General features: G+C 59.9%; 1 protein-coding gene across 2 annotated transcripts in view; it reads right to left on the reverse strand.

The window, feature by feature from the left end:
- Nucleotides 1-834: 834 nt before the first annotated feature.
- The window catches only part of CNTFR (ciliary neurotrophic factor receptor), a 235,976-nt gene continuing 216,315 nt past the window's right edge, over nucleotides 835-20,495 (reverse strand). For both annotated transcript variants that reach the window (XM_026069197.1, XM_026069196.1), the window contains 3 exons: nucleotides 16,948-17,111; nucleotides 2,373-2,553; nucleotides 835-980 (listed from right to left, as the gene is read on the reverse strand). In XM_026069197.1, coding sequence (XP_025924982.1) covers nucleotides 835-980; nucleotides 2,373-2,553; nucleotides 16,948-17,111 — 491 coding nt within the window. The remainder of the gene's footprint in view (nucleotides 981-2,372; nucleotides 2,554-16,947; nucleotides 17,112-20,495) is intronic.

Consider the following 20,495-nt stretch of genomic DNA (forward strand, 5'->3'; position numbering starts at 1 on the left):
CTGCTCTGGGCTTGGCCGTGTCTGGCCACCAAGCCGAGCAGCGGCAGGGCTGCTGTTCCCCTTCGGACGGGAAGCTCATCGCTCCCCAGGAAGGATGCACCCGTCACCTCCATCACCTCCTCCCAGGGCCGGACCCTGCTGACAATGCCTGGGGGCACACGGCAGTGGCACGGGCTCGCCAGGCGGGAGAGCAATGGCAGGTCATTCAGCCCCAAAGTGATGCACGCGACTGCTGCCAGGATCGATCCCCCCAGCTGCCATGGGCGTTTTGGGGCTCTCCAGGCTGCCAGCTCCACCGTCTGCTGTTTTGTGTGCTGGGGCATGCACACATGTGTGTGCACACACACTGTGCGTGCAATAGGCAATGTGTGTGTGCACACGCATGTGTGCACGCACTCCAATTTCCTTCAAGCCCAGCCAAGAACATTTTTGAAACGCATCTTTGAATTTTCTCATTTCAGACAGTTTCGCTTCTGTCACTATGAAAAGGCCTTTGATTTGTCGGTGACTTCTTTTCTCAGAAGATCATTACCAGGGGAYGGAGGAGGTTTGCAGAGAATGAAGCATCTATAACCGGCTCCCCACCAGAAAAGACTTTGTGGGCAGGTTTGAAAAGCCATTTTGAGACCTCGCCAGAACACCTGATTTACCAAATTTGGACCAAACACAAAGAACTGCAAGCAAACCCAAACAGCTCATTCTCAATGCCGTTCACACAAAGCTTGGTAAAAATGCTCCCCTTCCAACCCAAGCTAAAGCCCATGGGCTCTTCATGCCCTTTCCTTCACCAGCACCCACGTCCCGCCTCTCATGTCCCTAATTCRGGAATACTCACTAAATAAAGAGGACACCATAGGCAGCCAAGACCAGTCCAGCTGTCCAACACACTGCCACRGCCCCGCTGCCCACCACGGCCCCCTTGTCGCACATCTTGGTGGTGGGGGGYGGCATGAAAGAGGAGGTGCTGGCGCTCGTCGTCTCTGTGGGGAGGGAGAGCAGATGGGAAAGGGGAGCGCGCGGCATTGGGACACGGTGGCCACATGGCGGAGGGGTGAGCATGGAGGGGTGCGAGGAAATCGTGATGCTAATGCAGGCTTCAAGGAGGGCTCGCGTCGGGTGCGTGTGATTGCACTCCTGCTTGTGCCAGTGGGTCTTGGGGGGTTTATCTGGATGAGGACTTGCAAATCCCTGGTGGTGCCGAAGCCTGTGGGTGCCTTGCCAGGTGCTGTTTCCGCAAGGAAGGTCTCCGCGTTGGAGGCACCTGCATCTCCCACCCCTGCGCCTGTAGGAACGGGGCTGGGACCCACCGCCTCCCTGCACGGGGAGCGTCGCAAGGGCCTGCCGAGGTTTGTGCATGGAGCCAGCAGCACACGGCTTACCCAGGCACACGCAGGGTCTGCACGGCAGCCCCCCTCTGCAGGGGCTCACGCTCCCTCCCCACGYGCACATCTGGCCAGCAGCGCCTGCACGCGCGGCCAGGCAAGCCGAAGTGTGCACGCTTGCACACGCACATGCGTGGCCCAGACACAGAGGGCTTGGAAACGCTCCCGGCACTTTGCAAGCCACCACGATCTGCCTGCTCCGTGCCCCAGTGTTTCCCAGCCTCCCAGCAGCCAGTGCCAGCTGGGGCAACCGGCGCAGGTCTGCTCCAGTCCTGCTGGGAAACCAAGGGCTGATAACGTGCATTTGGACACGGTCCCAGCTCTTTCCTAGAAACAGAGGCTTGTTAACTTTGTGGCTTTTATTTCTAATTGGCATCGCTCCGAGCCATTGTGCGGGGTCGGAGGTGTGGAGGGGGGTAGGCCTGGAAGAGGGAGGGCTGGAGGGGGCCAGTGCTCCAGTGAATAACAATAAATCCCGATCTTCGGCGGCGCACTTAGAGCATCCCRGCGAGCAGGATGCCAGAGCCGGGAGAGCTGAGTCAGCAGCCTTCAGGCCACAGTTGCACCCGCTGCTGGGGGCATGGGGAGGTGAAGCCGCGGGGTGAAGGGCTGTGGTCCAGCCTGGGGATGGGGTGGGATGAGGGATCTTGCTGGCTGGGGACCAAGCATCCAAGAGATGTGATGCTGTCAYGGTGTGCAGAGAGCCTGCAACACGGCGTGCATCTCCTGCCTGAACCCTGCATTTTCATCATCTGGGGAGGTTAGAAATGTGACTCTGAAGAGAGGGGAGGCAAAGGAAGGGGCAGGTAGCAGGACTCCTGGATTTCCTGCACAATTCTGGTAGGGGAGAGGGCCCCAGTCTGCTCAGATGTGGGGTTTGGGGGTTGCGGGGCTTGGAAACAGGGGGTGCAAAGAGCCAGGACTCCTGGGTTCCCTCCCCGCCAGCGCAGGGTGCCTGCACAGGGCYGATGCTGCCCACCGGGTGCTCACCTGTGACCTGGGCTTCGGTGGTGAGGTGCTTGGGCTCCTCCGTCCAGGGGGTGGCATGGACCGCCACGCTCCAGTCGCTCCACGTGCCGATGTCATTGTCTTTGGCTGCCACCTGGATGATGTACTCCTTGCCAGCGTAGGCATCCGTGATGGTGTGTGACGTCCCATCCGACAGCTCTACCTGCGGGGCGCAGTCAGGGAGGGAAGGGGCGTCAGCTCGGCGCAGCGGGAGCAGCTTGGGCACGAGGTGGCAGAGGTGGGGACGGCTTCTGGGCTGGCCCCAGCATTGCCAGCTTCCTGGCACGYTCTTGCAACCACAGGAGCCACCAGCTCCACGTCCCCTTCCTTGCCTGGTAGCGCAGTTTGGGTCCCCACCATCCGCCCCTGGCCATGGCCAGCGGGAGGGAGCAGCTTGCAGCAACCTCCCTGGTGCACAGGTCACCCCTGCAGCAATGCAGATGGAGCAAAGCGAGAGCTCTGCACTGACAAAGTGCCRCCCTGATGCTGTGGAGGCGAGGGGTTTAGGGAAGAGGCACTGCCACTGCAGAGACGCCGGGAAGGAGCTGCTGGCTCGCAGCCAGAGGAAACTCCAAGCACTGGGAAGCAGCAAGACGTGTAAGATGATCAGAGCATTTAGCTCAGCTAGAGAACGATAAAGAGCCTGTTTTATAGCACCTAAGTAYCATCGCAGGGAGAAAATACCAGGGACTAACAAGTCCTTTATGCTAAAGGAAAAAAGCAAATCAAGAGCTGATTGCTGGGGAGGGGGATAAAGCTGGATGCATACAAACAGCAGACAGGGCATTAGACCCTGGCACCCACGCTGGGGGAGTCTGTCCTTCCGACATCCTCCGAACTGGCCTGGATGCCTTTCTGGGAGAAGCTTTGGGCAGAGGCACGAGTGGCTGAGCCCAGGACAGGGATGCAGGCGATGCTCTGGCCGCGACCGGGCTGCAGGCCCCGTTCCTGCAGCCGAGCCAGCAGAGCTGGAGCAGAGCAGCTTCCTCTAGAGGTCACCAAAAACCAGCAAATGCTGCGGGCAGGCTCCCCCTCTGACAGGGTAGGCTGGTTTGTAACCCCATGTCCGCTGCACAGTAGTGACTGTCCGTGTGTGCACACGCTTTCCGGGCATTGCTGCCGGGGCTGGGAGGAGGTTTCCTCCCGCCGCGTGCCTCCAACTCTGGATATGGCACTCAGGCCGCCCTGCTCCTCTGCAGGCTGCTGTCCCATGGGTTTGGCTTGCAGCCTGCTGGACAGGCCCTTGGACAAGGACCAAGCTGCGTCCAGCTGCCTTTCCTAGAAAAATTCACTGTGTCCTGCCATCACCACTCCTTTGGCCACTGGATGTCCTGCCACCTCCAGGAGATGTGGCCCCTGCTGTGGTGGTTTAACCCTAAACTTTGTCCAGCACTTCTGGGCATCTCTGATCTACTTTGAACTTGGCTCAAGGAAAGGCATTAGCAGGTTCCTCATAGAAATTTTCCACACTGCAAGGCCACCGGAGAGCAAACGCGGGTGAGAGTGACTGAGGATGAGCGCTCAGCACACAAAGAAAATGCCAGAGATGGTGCCGAATTCAGCTCTGAGGTCCTCCAGACACTGAAGCAATCAGCCCTGGACCATGCTGCAGAGGCTACGCTGGATATTTGCTGTTCATCCATTCTGAGGCTTTTAATTAATATGCTGCCTGCTTCATTTTCCATCTGCACTGCCTGAGTGTGGTATTCTGCATTTCCTATTTGCACTCCAGGCTTAAGTTCTGCATTAGGATGCTTTCAGCCTCTCTCCTCTGAAGCACTTGAGGTCTTTTAGCAAAGCAGAGGGTCAGAGCAGATCCCTGACCTCCTTTGCTCCCCCCACCAGGCCATTTCTGGGGCTCCAGGGGGGCTGCGCTAGATGATGATATTGTCCATACTGCTGTGCCACAGATGTGGTGGAGAGGGCACAGTTTATGCCTTGCAACAGCAGGCGCACTAAGTCCACAGCATCCCTAGGCTGCAATGAAAACTGCTCCAAGCTGGCCATGCCAACCCCTTCCCAACTGCTTGCTTTGCCCAACAGTGGGGTGTCAGCAGTGCAGGGACCGCCAGCCCAGTGCTGGGGGGACAGAGGAGACATGGGGGCCCCTAACCCCTCTGCTGCCCCAGGCATCCCTCTCAGCAACCCCTCTTCTCCCCGCTGCGTCCCGGCTGACACAAACCACCTTCTCTCCAGACACATGTTGATAATAAACACGTCTGAGGGGATGAGGGATCGCGGGGGTCTGACGCAGCCCATCTGCTCAGCTGGCGAAGCGGGGTGCTGCGAGGTTGGCCTCCGAGCCCTCCTGAGGCACTCGTGGGGCTGAGCGCACCTCTTGGGTAACCCAAGACACCCAGGTCCAGGTAAGATGCTGCCTTGCCGGAACGGGACACAGAGCCAGGGCAGATGTCACAACCTCCTTTCTGCCCAGCAAGCCCTCGTACCTGGCTTGGCTGGCTGGGAGGGCGTTTGGGCAGAGTGAGGGGTATTTCATGGGTAGGGGTAGGTAGACCCTCACCTGCACAACCCATGGGGAGCCCATGGAGTCTCCCTGAGCCACCGGGAAGAAGACTCAGTCCCAGGAGCCCACTGCCTGGGGACACCGACAGCTGAGTTTTATTAAGAGCTCGGTTCAACAACAGGAGCAAGATGGAGCTGAAAACCTCTGCCTGTCCCTAGATCACACCCCGGAGGCCCATGAGAAATCAGCCAGGAGAGCTGCACTATCAGAGCCCCTTCTCCTGGCTGGAAACGGGTGAACCAGGACAGCGAGACTGCTGCACTTTGGCAGGCTGTACGGAGGGACTCTGAGTCCCTCCGGCCTCTCCTTGCAGCCGTCTACAGCGCTGGTGCAATGCGAATGTGGGATCCTAGCGGTTTCACTGCAGGTCTTGTGCCAACCTGAGACATGCCCGAGCCCTAAAAAGCCCAGGTCTAGTCCTGCCAGCTGGTGGACACCGTCCCACCGTGACATGGGCACACCAACCCCGGGGAAGAAATCACACACCAGCCACCTCCCCTAGGGTCCAAGTCCTTCAGCAAAGGGCCAACTGCTCTGGGGGTGTAAGGGCACCCCATGGGCAACTGCCAAGGGATGTGGCCATGCCAGCGAGCCTGTGCTGTGCTCATGGGGAGGCATGGGTCTGCTCTCCCAAGGCAGATGCCAGCTGGCAGGCCAGCTCAGGGGGTGTAGGTCACCCCACAGTGGGTCGCAGGGTCTCAAGGAGTCTGTTTGATGTTGGGGCGGGTAGCTGGAGGTGCCATGGCAGTGCCAGGCGTTTCCAGGCAGTTGGGAAGGAGTGCAAGATGAAAGGGCCCATGGCTGTGGGCAGCGTGGGGGCTGCCAAGGAGCTGGTGGGCAGGATGGGACCACCAGCCTCCTGCAGAGGAGCTGAGCAGAGCAAAAGGGCAGCACGGGAGAGAGGGGGTGGCACAGGACCAGAGCCCTTACGGGCTGCGCTCTGCCCCACACCATCTGGCATCTCTGCTAGCTGGGATGGAGCTGTTGCATGGCACAGATGGGGAAACTGAGGCACTGAGAGGTGGCAAGGCTTGCATCTGTGCCCATGCTCCTTAACCGCAGCCACTCTCCCTCCAGCTCCTGAAGGCCTGCTGAAGCTGCAGTACCAGGAGAAGCAGGGATGAAAGCCATCACCCAAGGCAGGACCATGCCTCAAGGGGCCTGGAGGCCCTGTGACACCCATCGCCCTGCATGGTGCCTCTAGAGAAATCCCAGAAGCAACAGGGGCTCCCCACACAGGGCAGGGATGGGTGACCCCAGCAAACCTGGGGTGTCTTTCCCCTGGTTCTCCCGGTATTTCCAGCAAGCTGAAGAGGCTGAGAACCAGCCCTGGGGTGGCGCATGCTACCTCTAGTCCTGAAAGCAGGGTCTGGGACCCTTCCCAGAGCTGGACAAAGCCATCCCTCCTGGAGAAAAGGGGTTTAGTCCACTTCTTTTATAGGATGGATGAACATGGAAATTCTGTGATGCTTGGGCAGAAGAGAGGAAGAGAAAAAGAAGAAAAGGATGGTGCKTGTCCCTCTTGCAGGACATAGCTGTGCATCCTCTGACTCAGTCTTGGGTGAGATCCATCCCACCAGCCCTGCCAACCTTCAGCCATCTTCTTCCCAGGACCAAAGCCCAAACTAGATCGGGGTTCCCAGAAGGGAAGGGGCTCCTGGCACCCACCACTGCACCCAACAGAGCTCAGGAGACAACTTCTGCACCCTGTTCCTATAGGGACAAACCTTCATGACCCAGGCACCTGAGGACATGTAGGCAGGACAGGAGAACCACAGGATCACAAGTCACCTCTCCCATCTGTCAGGTTAAAAGCAGTGCGTGCCATACACATCCCGGAGAGGGGAGCACACTGGGACATTGCGCTGGCAGGGACAGCAGAAGCCTGGAGCTGCACAGATGTGACTCGGGCTTGGCCAGAGGGAGCAAGAGCCGAGTTGGGCCAGGGCAATCTGCTGGGCTGAGTCCTGCCGCTGCTCCTGAAAGATCAGGCCTGCAGCTCGGTGCTGTCCGGATGCGCCGAATGCCACTCCCCTCACGCGCACCACGCTCCCCTCTCCGTCCGCTCCTCGCTCAGGCACTGTCAAAGCAGACCCCCATGCTGCCGGCAGGCTGTAATGAGGGTAGATGGTAATTGCAGTCATTACATGTTCCCTCTTCTCATGCTCGCTCTCTGCACCGAGCTGGCAACACGAGCTGCGCTTTGCCTGCACTGATTCTGCCCTTTCCTCCTTCCCCTCTCCCGGCCTCTGTGTCCCATGCGTGACAAGGCCTCACACTCCGCAAGGGACCTGCTAGCAGCCACGTGGCATGGCGTGACCATGCCAGGCAGACCTGCGGCTGCCCGGCGTGTAGGTTGCCACCYGCCTCTGCCACGGGCTCCGGTTGCCTCTCTCCGGCGCACTGCTTGCAGGCGCACCCTGCCATACGTGCAGCACCGTGCACGCCAAGCCACCGGGACCGCCTGGACGGCTTGCGGCAGCCGGTCAACACATGGCCACTTGGCGGCATCCACCAACTTCTCGTATGGACCTGCCACGCTGCCTGGTGATGCAAGGCGAYCGAGATCGACTGATTCCTAATGACAATTAATGAAACCTTGCTGTATCAGCTGCCAGCCCCCAGTGAGCACGTTCCTCCCAGCCTGGTCCACGCTGCGATGGGGTTGCCCTGGAAGCAGAGAACAAGCACGGGGCTCAGAAAGACTGTGTTATCCGGCTGGCATGTGGGTCTCTCTAGGTCTCTTGGCACCCTCCAAASTCTCCCGGCTGCTCCTTGAGACCTGCAGTAAGCAGGCTGGGCAAGACCTGGGGACAAGTCAGTACCACTGAACTCCCGTTGGCCTGGATGATGCTCCGGAGAATTTTCTCCAGCCCAAAGAGCCATCCAGGCTGAGTAATTCCACTTGGGAGCTCTTCYGGCCTCTCCCCAGATGCAGCCAGTTTGCAGCTGAGTGTTTGCAGATGGGACGTTGCAGGCACAGCGAGGTTGAGCAGACCTTGGCACGTGTTGTGCCTTGCTGGAAGGGTGTCCCCCAGGCTCTGGGAAGGACATTGCCCTTGGCCCTGGGGGGATGTCCCTGTCGGACCTGGGAGGATGCTGCCTGAGCTCCTTGGAAAAAAAGGGGGGAAAAGACTTCAGCATCCATCTCTCCCCACACATCTGCTGGCCAGCAAAGCCACCTGCCCCGATCCCCCGGCTGCACTTAGCAAGGAAGAGCCGAGCTGAGCCCCCCAACTCCCCAGATTCAGCCCCCAGCTGATGCTCACACAACACAGGAGCCGCCGCTACCCTTGCGAGCRCTGGCCGGGACTGGGAAGGGCTTCACTGTGGCTCAAGGTTTGCAAGAGGCATTTCCGAGCTGGGCAACTGCAGGACCTGTCTGGCGGGGGCCGGCTTAGCCATGGTGGGTGCGAAAGTCCCTCCACCAGCACCCGCGGTTCCGTGCGGCAATGCAGGAGCAGCAGATGGGGAAGCACATGGCGAGCGGGTCCAAGCGGACACGGCCAGGGAGAGCCTGGCGGCGGGGGACAGGGCAGGTCGTGGGGGGACGGATGGACACACAGCTTCAAAGGGAGAGGGAGAAATTCCTTAATCCGCGTCCCTGCCTCCCAGAGACAAAAGTCGGAGGAAGGCTGCGCATGGTAATTTTTTTGGACGGGGGCTGCCTTTCGCAGCCTGCCTTTGTGCACCTGCCAAAAGTCACTCCGGCTGGCTGTGAAGCGCTGCCCAGATTAATGAGGGATCAGTAGCCAGTGCAATGCAGAGCTATTAGCATTGCAAAAAGAAAAGGAAAAAAAAGAAGGAGAAACGAAAAAAAAAAAGCCCTTGAACACACTAGGTCAGCCGACAGCTTGCCTAAGACGGCGCGGGCCAGGATCCCAGCCCCTGCTGCGGCCACACAGCCCCCATCAGCCCTTTCGGAAACACCCGCGGCCCCGTGCTGGCCTGCCGACGGACAGACAGCGGCTGCTGAAGGACGGACGCCCACAGCCTGGGCAGTGGCAGCCTCTCCCCATCCCTGCATCAGCCTTGCCGCTGGCAAATCCCTGCGGAGCCCTTCGCTCGCCCGCGGCTGCAGCACGTGCTGGGGGGGAACCAGGGCGAGCCGGGAGCTCCGCCGCCCGCCACGGCCCCCGGCACGCTCCCGCCCAGCACGGCAGGAGTTAACGAAGCAACTACCCTCCCGGCCGCCCCGGCCCACCCTGCCACGGTGCCCCGGCAGTAAAAAAGGTCACTGTGCTCCGTTCCCACCCGGGCCGCGCTCCTGGTACGGCTCCGCCAGGTAGCAATTACTGGGGAACAGGGTGCTGCACAGCCAGGCCCGAAGCCCAGATGGCCTTTGGGGGGGGGGGGGGGACCCAAACCCCTTCCTCCCCCGGCAGCTGTGCCGGAGGCTGGCGTGCGTTTGAAGGAGGTGGAGGGGGAGCGAGGGGGGGGGGCGGATCGGATGCCTCTCCCTCTGCATCCCACATGAAAATGTGTTTGCCGGCTCCCCCGCCGCTGCGGCTCTGCTTTCCATTCCTTGACACCTCCCGTTCCCCATCCCGGCTCCCAGCACGGAGCGGGGTGTGTGTGTGTGTGTGTGTGTGTGTGCACTGCTGCTGGAAAACCAGCCGTGCAATTCCTCCGCTGCGCTGGGGGAGCGGGGCTCACGTCCGTCTGTCCCATGACCCGGAGCCACCCCTCCACCGGTGCCAGCACCGCAACCTGCCGGGCCCCCACGAAGGGGCCGTTGGGCCCAGCTCGGACACCGGCGTGCATGGGAACTTTCCTGGTCCTGACCAGGAGACCTAAATATTTCCCCTCCTCCCTGCARAGAAAGTCAGCTGCTTCCCACCCAAGGGCAAACTGCTTTTATCCCCAACCCGAGCTGGCCCCCAGCCCTGCACGCCCCTTGGTTCCCGTGGGCAGCCCTCGGAACGGCCCAGCTTTACCTGGCGACGGACAGGTTTCAAGTTAGGAGAGACATTAATCTTTCCTGCAGAAGCCGTGCACCTTTCTGGAGGGGAGGGAGCACAAGCACAGCCCAAACCCCTTCCTCCTCAGCACTGCGGCTCRCCAGTCCCGCGACGGAGACACCTCCACCCGGCGCCGGGGGTCCCCACCAAGGCGGGTGCCCGGCGTGGGGTGAATCCCACAGTTGGAAAACCAGGCAGTGGCAGACACCAGGTTACCTCTTCGGCTTTCCCTTTGCTCCTGCCATCACCGCTTCATCTAAAAGGACTGCTGCACGCTGCGGTCCCCGCGTGCCTGCTGCAAAGCACGTGGCCTCCAGCAGCGCCAGCACCAGCGCCAGCAATCTGGGGCCACTGCCACCAAAAGCGCACGGGGGAAATGYGGAGGGAAAGCCACACGCGTGTCTCATGGAGGGACGCAAAGAGCTCCCGCCGCGCATCCCGCTCCTTCACGGTCGCCGCACGGCCCCTCTCCCCCTCCTCCTGATGCTCCCCAGAGGCAGCGGGATGGTTCCCGGGTGTCCTGGATCGTGACGGCTGGCTGAGCATCTGCCGGAGGAAATGGGAACCAGGAGCGGGACGGGGCTCCTGGAGGCGGCTGCAGTCATGCAGCCTGCTTTTGGGTGCTTTCAGCCTCCGCRATCCCGGGGGGAACGGCTCGCGGCGGGCTTCGACTTGCCCTGCGGAAGGAGCCCAGCGAGGGCGAGGGCCGAGGCGCGATCCCTGCCGTCTCCCCGGGAAAGGCTGCTGCACTCCGCTGCTGCTGCTGCTCAGCCACAGCTGCTGGCCTGGGAGGAAGAGTTATTTCAGGGCTCTTCGGCAGCCTGGGTTRTATCACACTCGATGAGGCTGAACGGCTCCCTTCGGGCTTGAAATAAAGAGCGTCTCTGAAAGCGGAGCTGTAATCTCGCTAATGATCAGACTCCTGCTCCGGATGCGCCTTGCCCTCCTGCCGAGCGACAACTCCCGCTGCCCTGGGGAGGCCGGGAGCTGGGATGCTCGGGGTCACCGCCGCCTGTCCAGCCCTGCCCGGGTCGGACCCCCGAGGCCGTGCGGGGCGCTGGCTGCCGACGCATCGGCCCCGCAGCAGCCCCCTCCATGGCGGCTTCGGCTGGGGCTGATTCAGCGCTGGGAAGGCTGCAGAAAGCAAGCCAGGGCCGCTTCCTCTTTGGAGCTATTTCTCACGCGGGGACTAGACCACGCGGGGAAGGTGCTGCCCGGCAAACAAACAGGGAGGCAGCGGCACCGCGCGCTTCCCGGGGTGCAGGCGACGGCGTRCGCAGCAGATGGATGCACCGAGCGTGTGGGCAGCGGAGGGAGCGGACGCGCACGTGCCTGACATTTCCTGCGTGCAAGCAGGGGGAAGCTCATCTTGCATGAGTAATCGTGTGTGTGCGCAGCTGTGCGAGCGTGCAAGTGTGCGCATGCATGCACGCGTGTGCCTGTGTGCTCTACTGGTCAGTGGTACTTGCACCATCAGAGCTGCCTTTGGAGGCCTGATCCTGCCAGGTGCTGAGTACTTCATGGTGGCTAGCAGTTCCTGCGGGAGCTGAGAGCGCCCAAGCCCTGCCTGCCGCTAATCGAGGAGAGCTGGGGGACAAAAAGGTGATTTCTGAGCATTTCCCACCTCCATCCTCCTCTGAGGCTCTCTGCTCCAGCCCTGCCCGTTCCACGACGAGCTGCGAGTGACATTATTACAACCTCAACATTTTGCTCCCCCCTATTAATTCTTTTTTTTTTTTTTCCTCCTGTTTTAATCACTGACTTTGCAGCCGGGAGGGGAAGGGAGAGAAGTGCTGCAATAAAAGCTCCCAGGCGTGAAGCTGTAAGCGAACTCGGTCAGGGTGACCTCCCCGCAAAGGTTGCCTTGCACGGAGCAGAAGCACAGGCAGAGCGGCAGAGGCCCGGGGTACGCCGACGGGCTCTACACAGCAGGCAGGCTGCAAAGTGACCCTGTGGCCACATCGACGGAGACGGAGCTGCGGGGGGCTGTTGCACTGATTGCCTTCCCTGGCTCCGTCCCTCCCGTCGCCCCAGCACGGACGGAGGTGCGCAGGATACGCATTAGCAGACCCTTTCAGGTTATTTCAGCCTGCCCCAAAATAGGAGCTTTCAGAGACAGCCTGCAAGATTCACTTTGCCTTGGGAGATGATGCGGTGGGTGAATCCCTACAGCCACCCTGGCTGTCGCCCCAGCCGTGATCACCGGCAATAGGACACAGGACTCACCATGACCAGTCCAGGGCATCGTGTCTCTTCTCACTTGGGAACCAACAAACAAAACTACTAAATCTCTGGCAAATCAGTCGTGTCTCAAAACGCACCTCGTGCTCAGTAGTGAGGCCAGCATGGCAGCTGACAGCCCTTGCCTGGAGGTCGTGCTCTGAACGCGTGCACGGCATTACACCCCTGCACGTGGGGCTCCGGGGCCCAAGATCCTAGAGTCATGGAATTACGTGAGCTTCTTGCTTTTGCTAAAGAAAGATGTTTCCAGCCTTTGAAAATGCTCAGGGATGTGGCTCTAATGCTTCCAAAACAGAAGAGGAAGGAGAGAACCCAACCACATTATTAGCTTTAAATATCTCATGACCTTTTACTGCAAATCTCAAGATCTGAGGCGCAGCCCGCCTCATGGTTCGTTAACATTTCATGTTGTCAGCACGGCCAATGGGTTCAATTAGGCTTCGCGACAGCATCTGCAAATTGCTGGCAATCCAGCGGAGGAAACCCTCTCTGGGCCTGGCCTCCAGCTCAGGCACTGCTCAAGAAATACCTTCTCAGGGCTTGCACTGAGCTTGCCAGGACTCAGCCCAAGCCTCCCGCCTGYGTGCCCAGTTGACGTGGCAGGAGCTGGGAGAGGGACATAAACTCTTTGTGGCCTTGGGGCCGGGGTCCTGATCCAGCAAACACCGAGGTGCATGAGCAGATCTGGTGCACGGCTGGTCCGGGGCTCCATGAAGATACCCTGGACGGTGTCTGGCTTTGCCTGCCGTTGCTCCCCTCTGCCAGGACATGAGCATCCCTGCTGAGGGCTCCTGCTCTCTGCTGTGAGCACCGGGGCGTTACTGCAATTACACCGCGCTCGATGCGCTGGGAGAGCTTCTTCCAGCACATCCAATTCAAGCACCTGATGTGCCCAGACCGGCGTGCACCAGTTTGCAGGGAAGCACCTGTAACGCAGAGGGACGGAGGGGCTCGGGGAGGTGCGTCCCCGGTGCACGCACGCCCCACTGCACACGGAGGGGACCTGCCTGCTCTCTGCAGACGCCTGCGCTTGCCTGGCTGCGTGCACACGAACGTGCTTGCAGGGATATAATATGTGTGAGCCCAGAGATTGCTGCTGTTGTGAGTTAACTGAAGGAGCCTGTAAAACCAGAAACAGGCTATTAGCAATCCATTAGGAAAGGGTATCCAGTTCCAGCCTAGGTAATCCATTAGAGGAACATCTGAGAGCATTAGGAGAGCTCGCTTGGGGCCAGGATGGGGCTATAAAACAGAAGAGGAAACCATGCTAATCTGGCTTGAATTACAAACTTAAAAGCAGGAGAAAAATAAAGGATACCCTAAACATTTAATGTTTTATATTTAGGAGACAGAACGTGAGATTCTGCCAAAAAGAGAGAATAAAAAACCTGTTTAGGCTACAAATATCCCATCTCTTTTCTGGCAGGAAAGAAACCACCAGCCCCTCTTCCAGAAAGGGAGGAGCGTGACTCTGAAGTTTCTTGGAGCTCTGAAGTGAGCTCACTATTGAGGGGAGAGTCAGTGGCCGCCTGTTGTGACACAAAGTCCGGCTTTGACGTGTTTGCAGCCCGAACGGCTGAGAAAAGCCTGTGCCCAGGTGGGATGCAGCTGCTGCAAGGTGGCCCAGCTCCCAGCGCAAGGAGCAACCCGCGCACGCACACTCGAGCGTCGTCTTGACATAATAATAATTCCCAGGGCAACAGAATAATAATTCCCAGAGCAAAGGACAACAGCAGAGTTGCTGAGATTTTCCTGAGCGGAAATGTGTCTGCTGAGCAGGGGAAAAGGAGCACAAATGGCATGCTGCAGCGCTGCCGGCCAGCTCAAACGCAGCTTCGCCAGCTTTGCCCGCGGTCGCCGCGCCTGGCTTAGAGCAGCTCCCCACTCCGCGGTCCGGACTGGGGGTCTGGCGCTGGCATCCGTGGGGCACCGGTCAGACGGAGCAACGGGAGAAATCAGCCCGCTTCTCCCTCCGCGCTCGCCGTGCAACGCCAGGCACAGCGCGAGACGAGCAGCTCGGGGCGGGGGAAGCGCCGCCTCGGGCGGGAGGGGAGGTTTCTCCCCGCACCCGAGTGCTTTTGGCCAGGCATCCGCCTGGCGCTCTGCCGCTCGCCTGGCTCTCTCTGGGGGGGGGCAGCTGCGTGTGTGCGGTTATGGATAGCTCCCACAGCAGCAGTCTCGATAAGATCCACCGCTCCCGCCGTGGACGGCTTCATTTTCTGGTGCCAAGGCCTGGCATTATTAAAATCCTGCAAGGAAGAGCCCGGGAGTGAGCAGACGCTGATTGAATCAGGCCCTACGGTATTCGACAGCTCGACATCCATCTGATCCTATTAGTGCTCATTCAGTCCTGTCTGCCGAGGTGCGGTGCATAAATCAGGCCTTGCAAAGATAGCAGGAGGCGGAGGGGAGAGAGGGGAATTGCTGCCTCTGCCAAGAAGCCCCACGTGCCAGCGGGGCCGGCGCGGATGTTTGCGGCCACGGCCAGTCCCCCGCGCTCTCGCGCCGGCCGGCTCCTGCAGGGCTGCTGGGCTCCCCGCGGGTGCCAGTGCCAGTGCCGGGTGCCGGTGGAGATCAGGTCTAGAAAAGCAGAGCTCAGAGCGGCTTGGGCATGATCCCAGGGCACCAGCGTCTGGGTGCAAACCCCTGCATTTGGGGGGCGCCGGGGCTGTGGCTTAGCACGTACGGGGGGGGCCGGGGTCGGAGCAGTTCTGGCTGCTGCAGCGCTACCATCCTCTAGGGTTTGCGAGCTGATTGAATTAGGCTTTGCAAATAATTCATCTGATGAATAGTGGCAGTTTTCTTCAAATCATCCACAAATCAGATTTTTCATTACCCAGCCAGCGGGGGTAGAGAGTCAGAAAACAAGGCTGGTACCTCGTTCATTGAATGTTTGTGCCCACTCGCCAAGCAGATTATTTCCCAGACACACTTCACCATCAGCTGGTCACCAGGGAAATACCTCTCACAACCGACTAGCGATGAATAAGTGGTACCCGGGAGCGCTGTCCCMTCCCGGCATGCCGAGAGAGGAGCGCTGGCCAGCTCTTAGAGGAGTACCTCAGCTTGGGGCATCTTTAAAGAGGAGAAAACTAGTTTTGACTACCCTGAAATTGCCTTTTCCAGCCAGGGTTTCCCAGCTGCAGGTGTCTCCCACACCCCCACGTCTCCGGAGATGTTCACCGGGGGTATTTATACCGCGGTGCCCGCAGGTACCACGGCGCCCTGCAAGCCCTGAACACGGCTGTCCCCCGTGCACGCCGCGGGCACGGCTGGACGCAGGCAGAGGCTCTGCCCCGCGCTTTGCCACGCACCAGCGACCCTGCTGCGTCACCTCCGCGGGGAGCGTAAATGCCACCTTCCCTTTTCGCCAGATGCAAAGTGCCTAACGCCCGTCGCTGCCCACACGAGACGGCCGGCGGGGCGGCGACGACGTCCCCTCTGAGGCCTTGCACAGCTCGGCACGGGGAACACGAGCCCCTCCATAGCACCGACTGATGGGGGCTGGACGTCCCCTAGGTGGCAAGACAAGAGACGCCTCATTGACAGTGCCRTCGCCGCGATCGGTCCGTGGTAGAGAAGTGGTGAATTGCTCCAAAAACGGACAGAACTGACATTGCATTGCATGCTTCCCATGAATCCTTCCCCTTTTTTATAATTTCGTTTCACATTTTGAACATTTTCTTCCCACCCAGAGGAAAAAAAGGATCCAAAGCAAACTCAACCTCTGCTTTTTTTAAACTTCAGGCRTGTTTTATGGCCCACTGCGGCTCCCGCTCGCCCATTTCCCGGGGAGAAAAGAAGAGCAAGTGGGAGAAACCTCTCCCAACCCTTGTCTGATTTTCAGCGCCTTCAGCAAAGTGTTTCAKTCTGAAACAAGATAGACGCTGCTACCTCATCAAAAAAGACAGAAAGAAAAAAAGCCCCACAGCCGGCGACGTCCTAAAGAGACRTGAACGCGAAGCAAAGCCTCTCATTCCCTTCTCAAATCATTTTTCTCCCTAAGAAGAGCTGGCTGGCAGAAAACGCCCCGCTCGGCTCCACGATGCAGGTGGGTCCCCAGGAACCTGGTGCTGGCCTCTCTCTGTATTTTTTTTTTTGGGGGGGGGGGGTAAACCTCCTCATCAAACAAGCCACCGCCGAGCTTGCCTCATCGGCTTTCTGCTGGCCCATCTCGGCGGCGCCCCGAGGATTTTGGACGAACCGCGGCAACGCAGCAGCACCTCTCACGGAGCGGCAGACTGCTTCCCTCTGCAAGCGGAGCGCGCAAGCGTCACAAAATAAAGCCTGTTCGTTATCTTCCCGCAGCTAACAAATGAATTCTGTCCTCGGGGCTGCCAAGAATTTCACTGACAATTTTTTTTTTTAAAGAAACAAGAAATAAAAGTAAGAAATACGATAACATCAAGGCAATCACTCCTTTACTGACTATGCTCTGAGTTACGGCGCACGGTACTTTATCTTCAGTTCAAAATCTAAATGTGGCAGAGGCGCATTTAAATGCAGTGACATTTATACTTTAAATGCCTTTTACATCTCGTTGGCAGGTTTTATATAGAACATATGTATGGAAAATAGTTACAGGCCGTGTATTAAAATGCAGAGAGGGGAGAGCATGCAGAGCCATTTGGAGGCAGAATGAGACTTAAAAGAAAGAAAAGGCAGGAGGGAGAGAAGGGAGGGTAGAAAGAGGAAGAGACAAAACGGCTGTCTGCCCTTGCTCGCGCCCGCTCCACCTGCCGTCCAGGCAGAGGCAGGTTTCTGAGCGTCACCCGGGCAGTAAATCCCTTTTTCCCACCCTGCCGCCTCTGCGTGAGCCTGTGCGACTTACGTGTTGCCACTGGTCCAGGATGAGGGGCCGATACCGCAGGAAAAACTTGAGCGGGAAGGACTCGGGGTCGGGCCAAGAAGAGGGGTTTTGCCACGCCACCTCCAGCCTCCGAGGGTTATTGGGCACGGGCTTGGCCACCACGTTCTCCGGGGGGTCCGGCTTGACTGGAAGAAAGAGGAAGGCTGTTAAGGAAACCTCGGCACGTCTCGCCCTGCCTCACGCCCCTCCACGAAGCACGGGAAGGCTGTTCGCCTGCAGATCGGACGCAGCTGGATGAGCTGGTCCACACGAGCCACCGCTGCCACGTTTCCCCCCTCCCCAAGCAGCAGCCCGCTCTGCGGGGTTTTCCCCACAGCTCCGGGCTGCCGGGCACTTCACGCAGCAAACATGCAGAAGGCATGTTCCCGAACTGATCGGCTGCAACAAGCATTGCAGTGAGGAGGGGGAGAGAGAGAGGTGGGCAGGTGCCAGGTCTACCCAGGTGCTGGGCGTCAAGGCTGAGCAAGCTGCAGCCACGGCTGAGGAGCCACTGAAAGTTGCTGTGGTCACCTTCCAGCCCAGGTCTCTCTCACCCTGCTCTGCTTTTGGGGCAGGGCGATATTTTCCCACTGCTTTGCAAGTATTGCAAGTGAATATTAATTGGCTCCTAGCTATGCAAAGTGCTTTGAAGTGGCGGCTGTTTTAAAGTCCTGGGAGCGATGTAGTGATGAACGATATTGCCTGTTCCAGAGCGAGCCTTGCTCCTTGTCAAAGGTTKGCAATAGCAAATCTATAAAAAAGACCCAGATCTGGGTGAATCCACCCTGCTCCCTTTCTCATGGCGAGGATGGAGCTGCAGTGTTAATCATTCACCACGGGAGAAGCCCAGAAGCGGCGGGGCGCCTGGAGCCAGCCCTGCGCTCTGTGGCCATGTGCTTGCTGACACCGTCCCAGGAGCTGGTTGTACGGACGTGCCCAGGACCTGGCAGGCGAACGCATCCTTCCCGAGCAGCTGCGAGCAGGTCCCCTCCGGCTCCGCTGTCAGCTCCAGGGCTGCAGAGCCAGAAGAGCTCAAACGGGGAGCTGGGCTCTGCGCTCGCCGGTCCTGCAGACAAGCACGGCCTGGCCGCAGCTGCAGCGAGGAGCTGGGGGGGAAGAGGGCTCTCCAGCGCACTCTAATAATAGCGCCGCACGTGACTCCCCGTGTCCCGGGAGGGATCTCAACCCCCTCCCCGACGAAGGCCGCACGAGGGAGGTGAGCCAATGCGTTGAAACTGTCTCTCCTGGCGTGAAAATCGCTGCATTATGCAATGTCCCCCCCCGACTCCAACGGCCTCAGCCAGCAGCTTGCGAAGGCACCGGTATCAATCTCCACTCGCAAGCAAGGAGGGGAGATGCCAGGGCCGGGAGGAGCCCGTCTCTGCCTGGCGGAGATGCTGCCGCCGTGCAGTCGGGGCTCCCCCTCTCCGCCGTGCCGGCCCCTGGGTGCTTTGCCCTCCCTGGAAGACGAAGCCGCTGGTGGCGGCGAGTGAGAKGCAAGCTGACCGCCAGGGACTCCCTCGCCAGCCTGCCGCCCCGCAGCGCTGCCGTAAGCACGACGGGCATTTCTCTCTCTGCTTGAAGCAGGCTGGGAGCCGTGCCAGTCCGGGCACCGGCACGGGGCCGGGCTCGCTGCGAGGGCAGATGTGCGCACGCCCTTCCCTGCCACCTCTGTTCCAGAGCAGCCCTCCCCAGCAGCACAGCCTCACTGCATCGCCTCCACTTGCTCCTCTGCGGAGAAACCAATCCGTGGTGCTTTCAAACCCACTTTCTTGGCCGAGGGTGAGGCAGAGGGACGCTGCTCAAACCAAGCCAAGGCCCCACCACCCTGGTGGGATCCAGTGTTTCTTCTGCTCCTCYTGAGACAGTCCCCTTCCCAAACCCCCATCCCTTTGCCTCCCTCTGGGTCACTTTGTTCGCTCTCCAGTCCTTCCGCCCCATGTGGTCCAACCTCCCCTGGCTCCACACATCCCTGGAGCGCCTCTGCAAGCCTGGACTGTCCCTGCCTCCCACCTCCTTCCCTTTCYGCCAAGCGTGCAGAGAGGGCTGCAACAACGCGATGGGGCTGACAGCACCTCCTCCATCCTTGCTGCACCAGGAGCTTCAGAGGCTGCTCTCGGAGGGCTCTGGGCAGCGGAAGGAGAGCTGCACCGAGGGGTCTCAGCATGGGTGCCCAGCACTGCCTCCCCACTCCCGTCAACAAGCTCTGCAACGTCGCTGTGCCTGGTTTTCCATCTACAGCTTTAGCCTCGGCAAGGGTCGAGGCTGGGCAACATGTGCAAAAGCACGAGCTTTCTGGGGACGCTCGCGAAGCACAGTCACCCCATTTGAGAGCCAGCCAGCCGGGGGGCCGGTGCTGGCCAGGGCTGAGCTGCCCCTGGTGGCCTTGCCTTCGCTCGGCGAGCAGCAGGGAGGGAGGATTTGTCGGGTCTGTGCAGCACTGAGCTACTCCAGATGGCTGTGTAATTCCTCCGCTCGCTTTGAGTCCTCGGCTCGGGCTGGACATCAGCTCCCATTGACAGGACCTTGGAGTCCAAACACATACGGAAAAGTATAAATCCAGCGCTGGCTCTGTGCACTACGYGGACTCGGTTTGCAAAACAAAAATCTGTTCAGCTGAACGAATGCAGATGCCTCCAAACTGCAGCTCCACACGGAGGCTGCGAGGATGAAAGCGCCGGGCTGGGGCATATGCAACGGGGCGCAACGGCCCTGAGCAGAGCCCGGGCTTAACACGAGGAGCCCATAACGCTGCCCGTTGGCGTGCCAACCCGGTGCAGTTTCTGGGATGGCAGAGGGATGCTCGAGCGCATTGAGCAGGGCATGTGTGCTTTTGGCAGCATGGGAGATGCCGCTGCGGTGGGCTGGTTTTCAACCAGTGCAAATGAGAGCAAAGGAAGGCGCCCTGCCACCGAGGTGGAGGTCACCTGTCCCTTTGCCAGGGGTCTGGCCAGCAGCCCCGCTCGCGYGGATTGGAGACCATCCCTTGGCAAAACGGAGGGGGACAGCAGGCGTCCGGGGGAGGAAGCGCCTGGCTGCGAGCGTGTGCGGCAGAGCCCAGCCTTCGACCGGCACTGTGCCTTCCCGCTGCGGAGAGCCTTCGATCGGCGCTGCAGGTTAATGGGAGAAACAGGGCTCCCCGTCACAAGGGCTGTGGCAGCTTCCCCACGTGTCCCTCCCCAAGCCACGGGACTTTTGCCCAGGTCCGAAATGAGCTGTGACCCTGTGGCTTGTGTGAAGCGCGGCAGTGCCCGTCCCTCGAATAGCGCRCAACTGGAGCCGCTCCTGCCACATCCCCTCCGTAACGGCGGGGATGCTCACACCAGGAGACAGGACCTCGCTGGGGTTCAGTCTCACCTGCTGTGGCGGTGGCCCGCAGGTCCAGCAAGTGGGTCCTGCCCCGAGCCTGGTGGCTGTGGCTGAACCAGGATGTCCTCTCCTCCATCCCTCCACAGCCACCTCTGCTCCCCAAGTGCTCAGCCACTGCACCCTGTGCAAGCACTGYGTTTGTGCAAACCACAGGTCCCTGC

The sequence above is a fragment of the Apteryx rowi genome, unplaced genomic scaffold (assembly GCF_003343035.1).
Source record: "Apteryx rowi isolate R43461 unplaced genomic scaffold, aptRow1 scaffold_289, whole genome shotgun sequence".
NCBI lineage: Eukaryota > Metazoa > Chordata > Aves > Apterygiformes > Apterygidae > Apteryx > Apteryx rowi.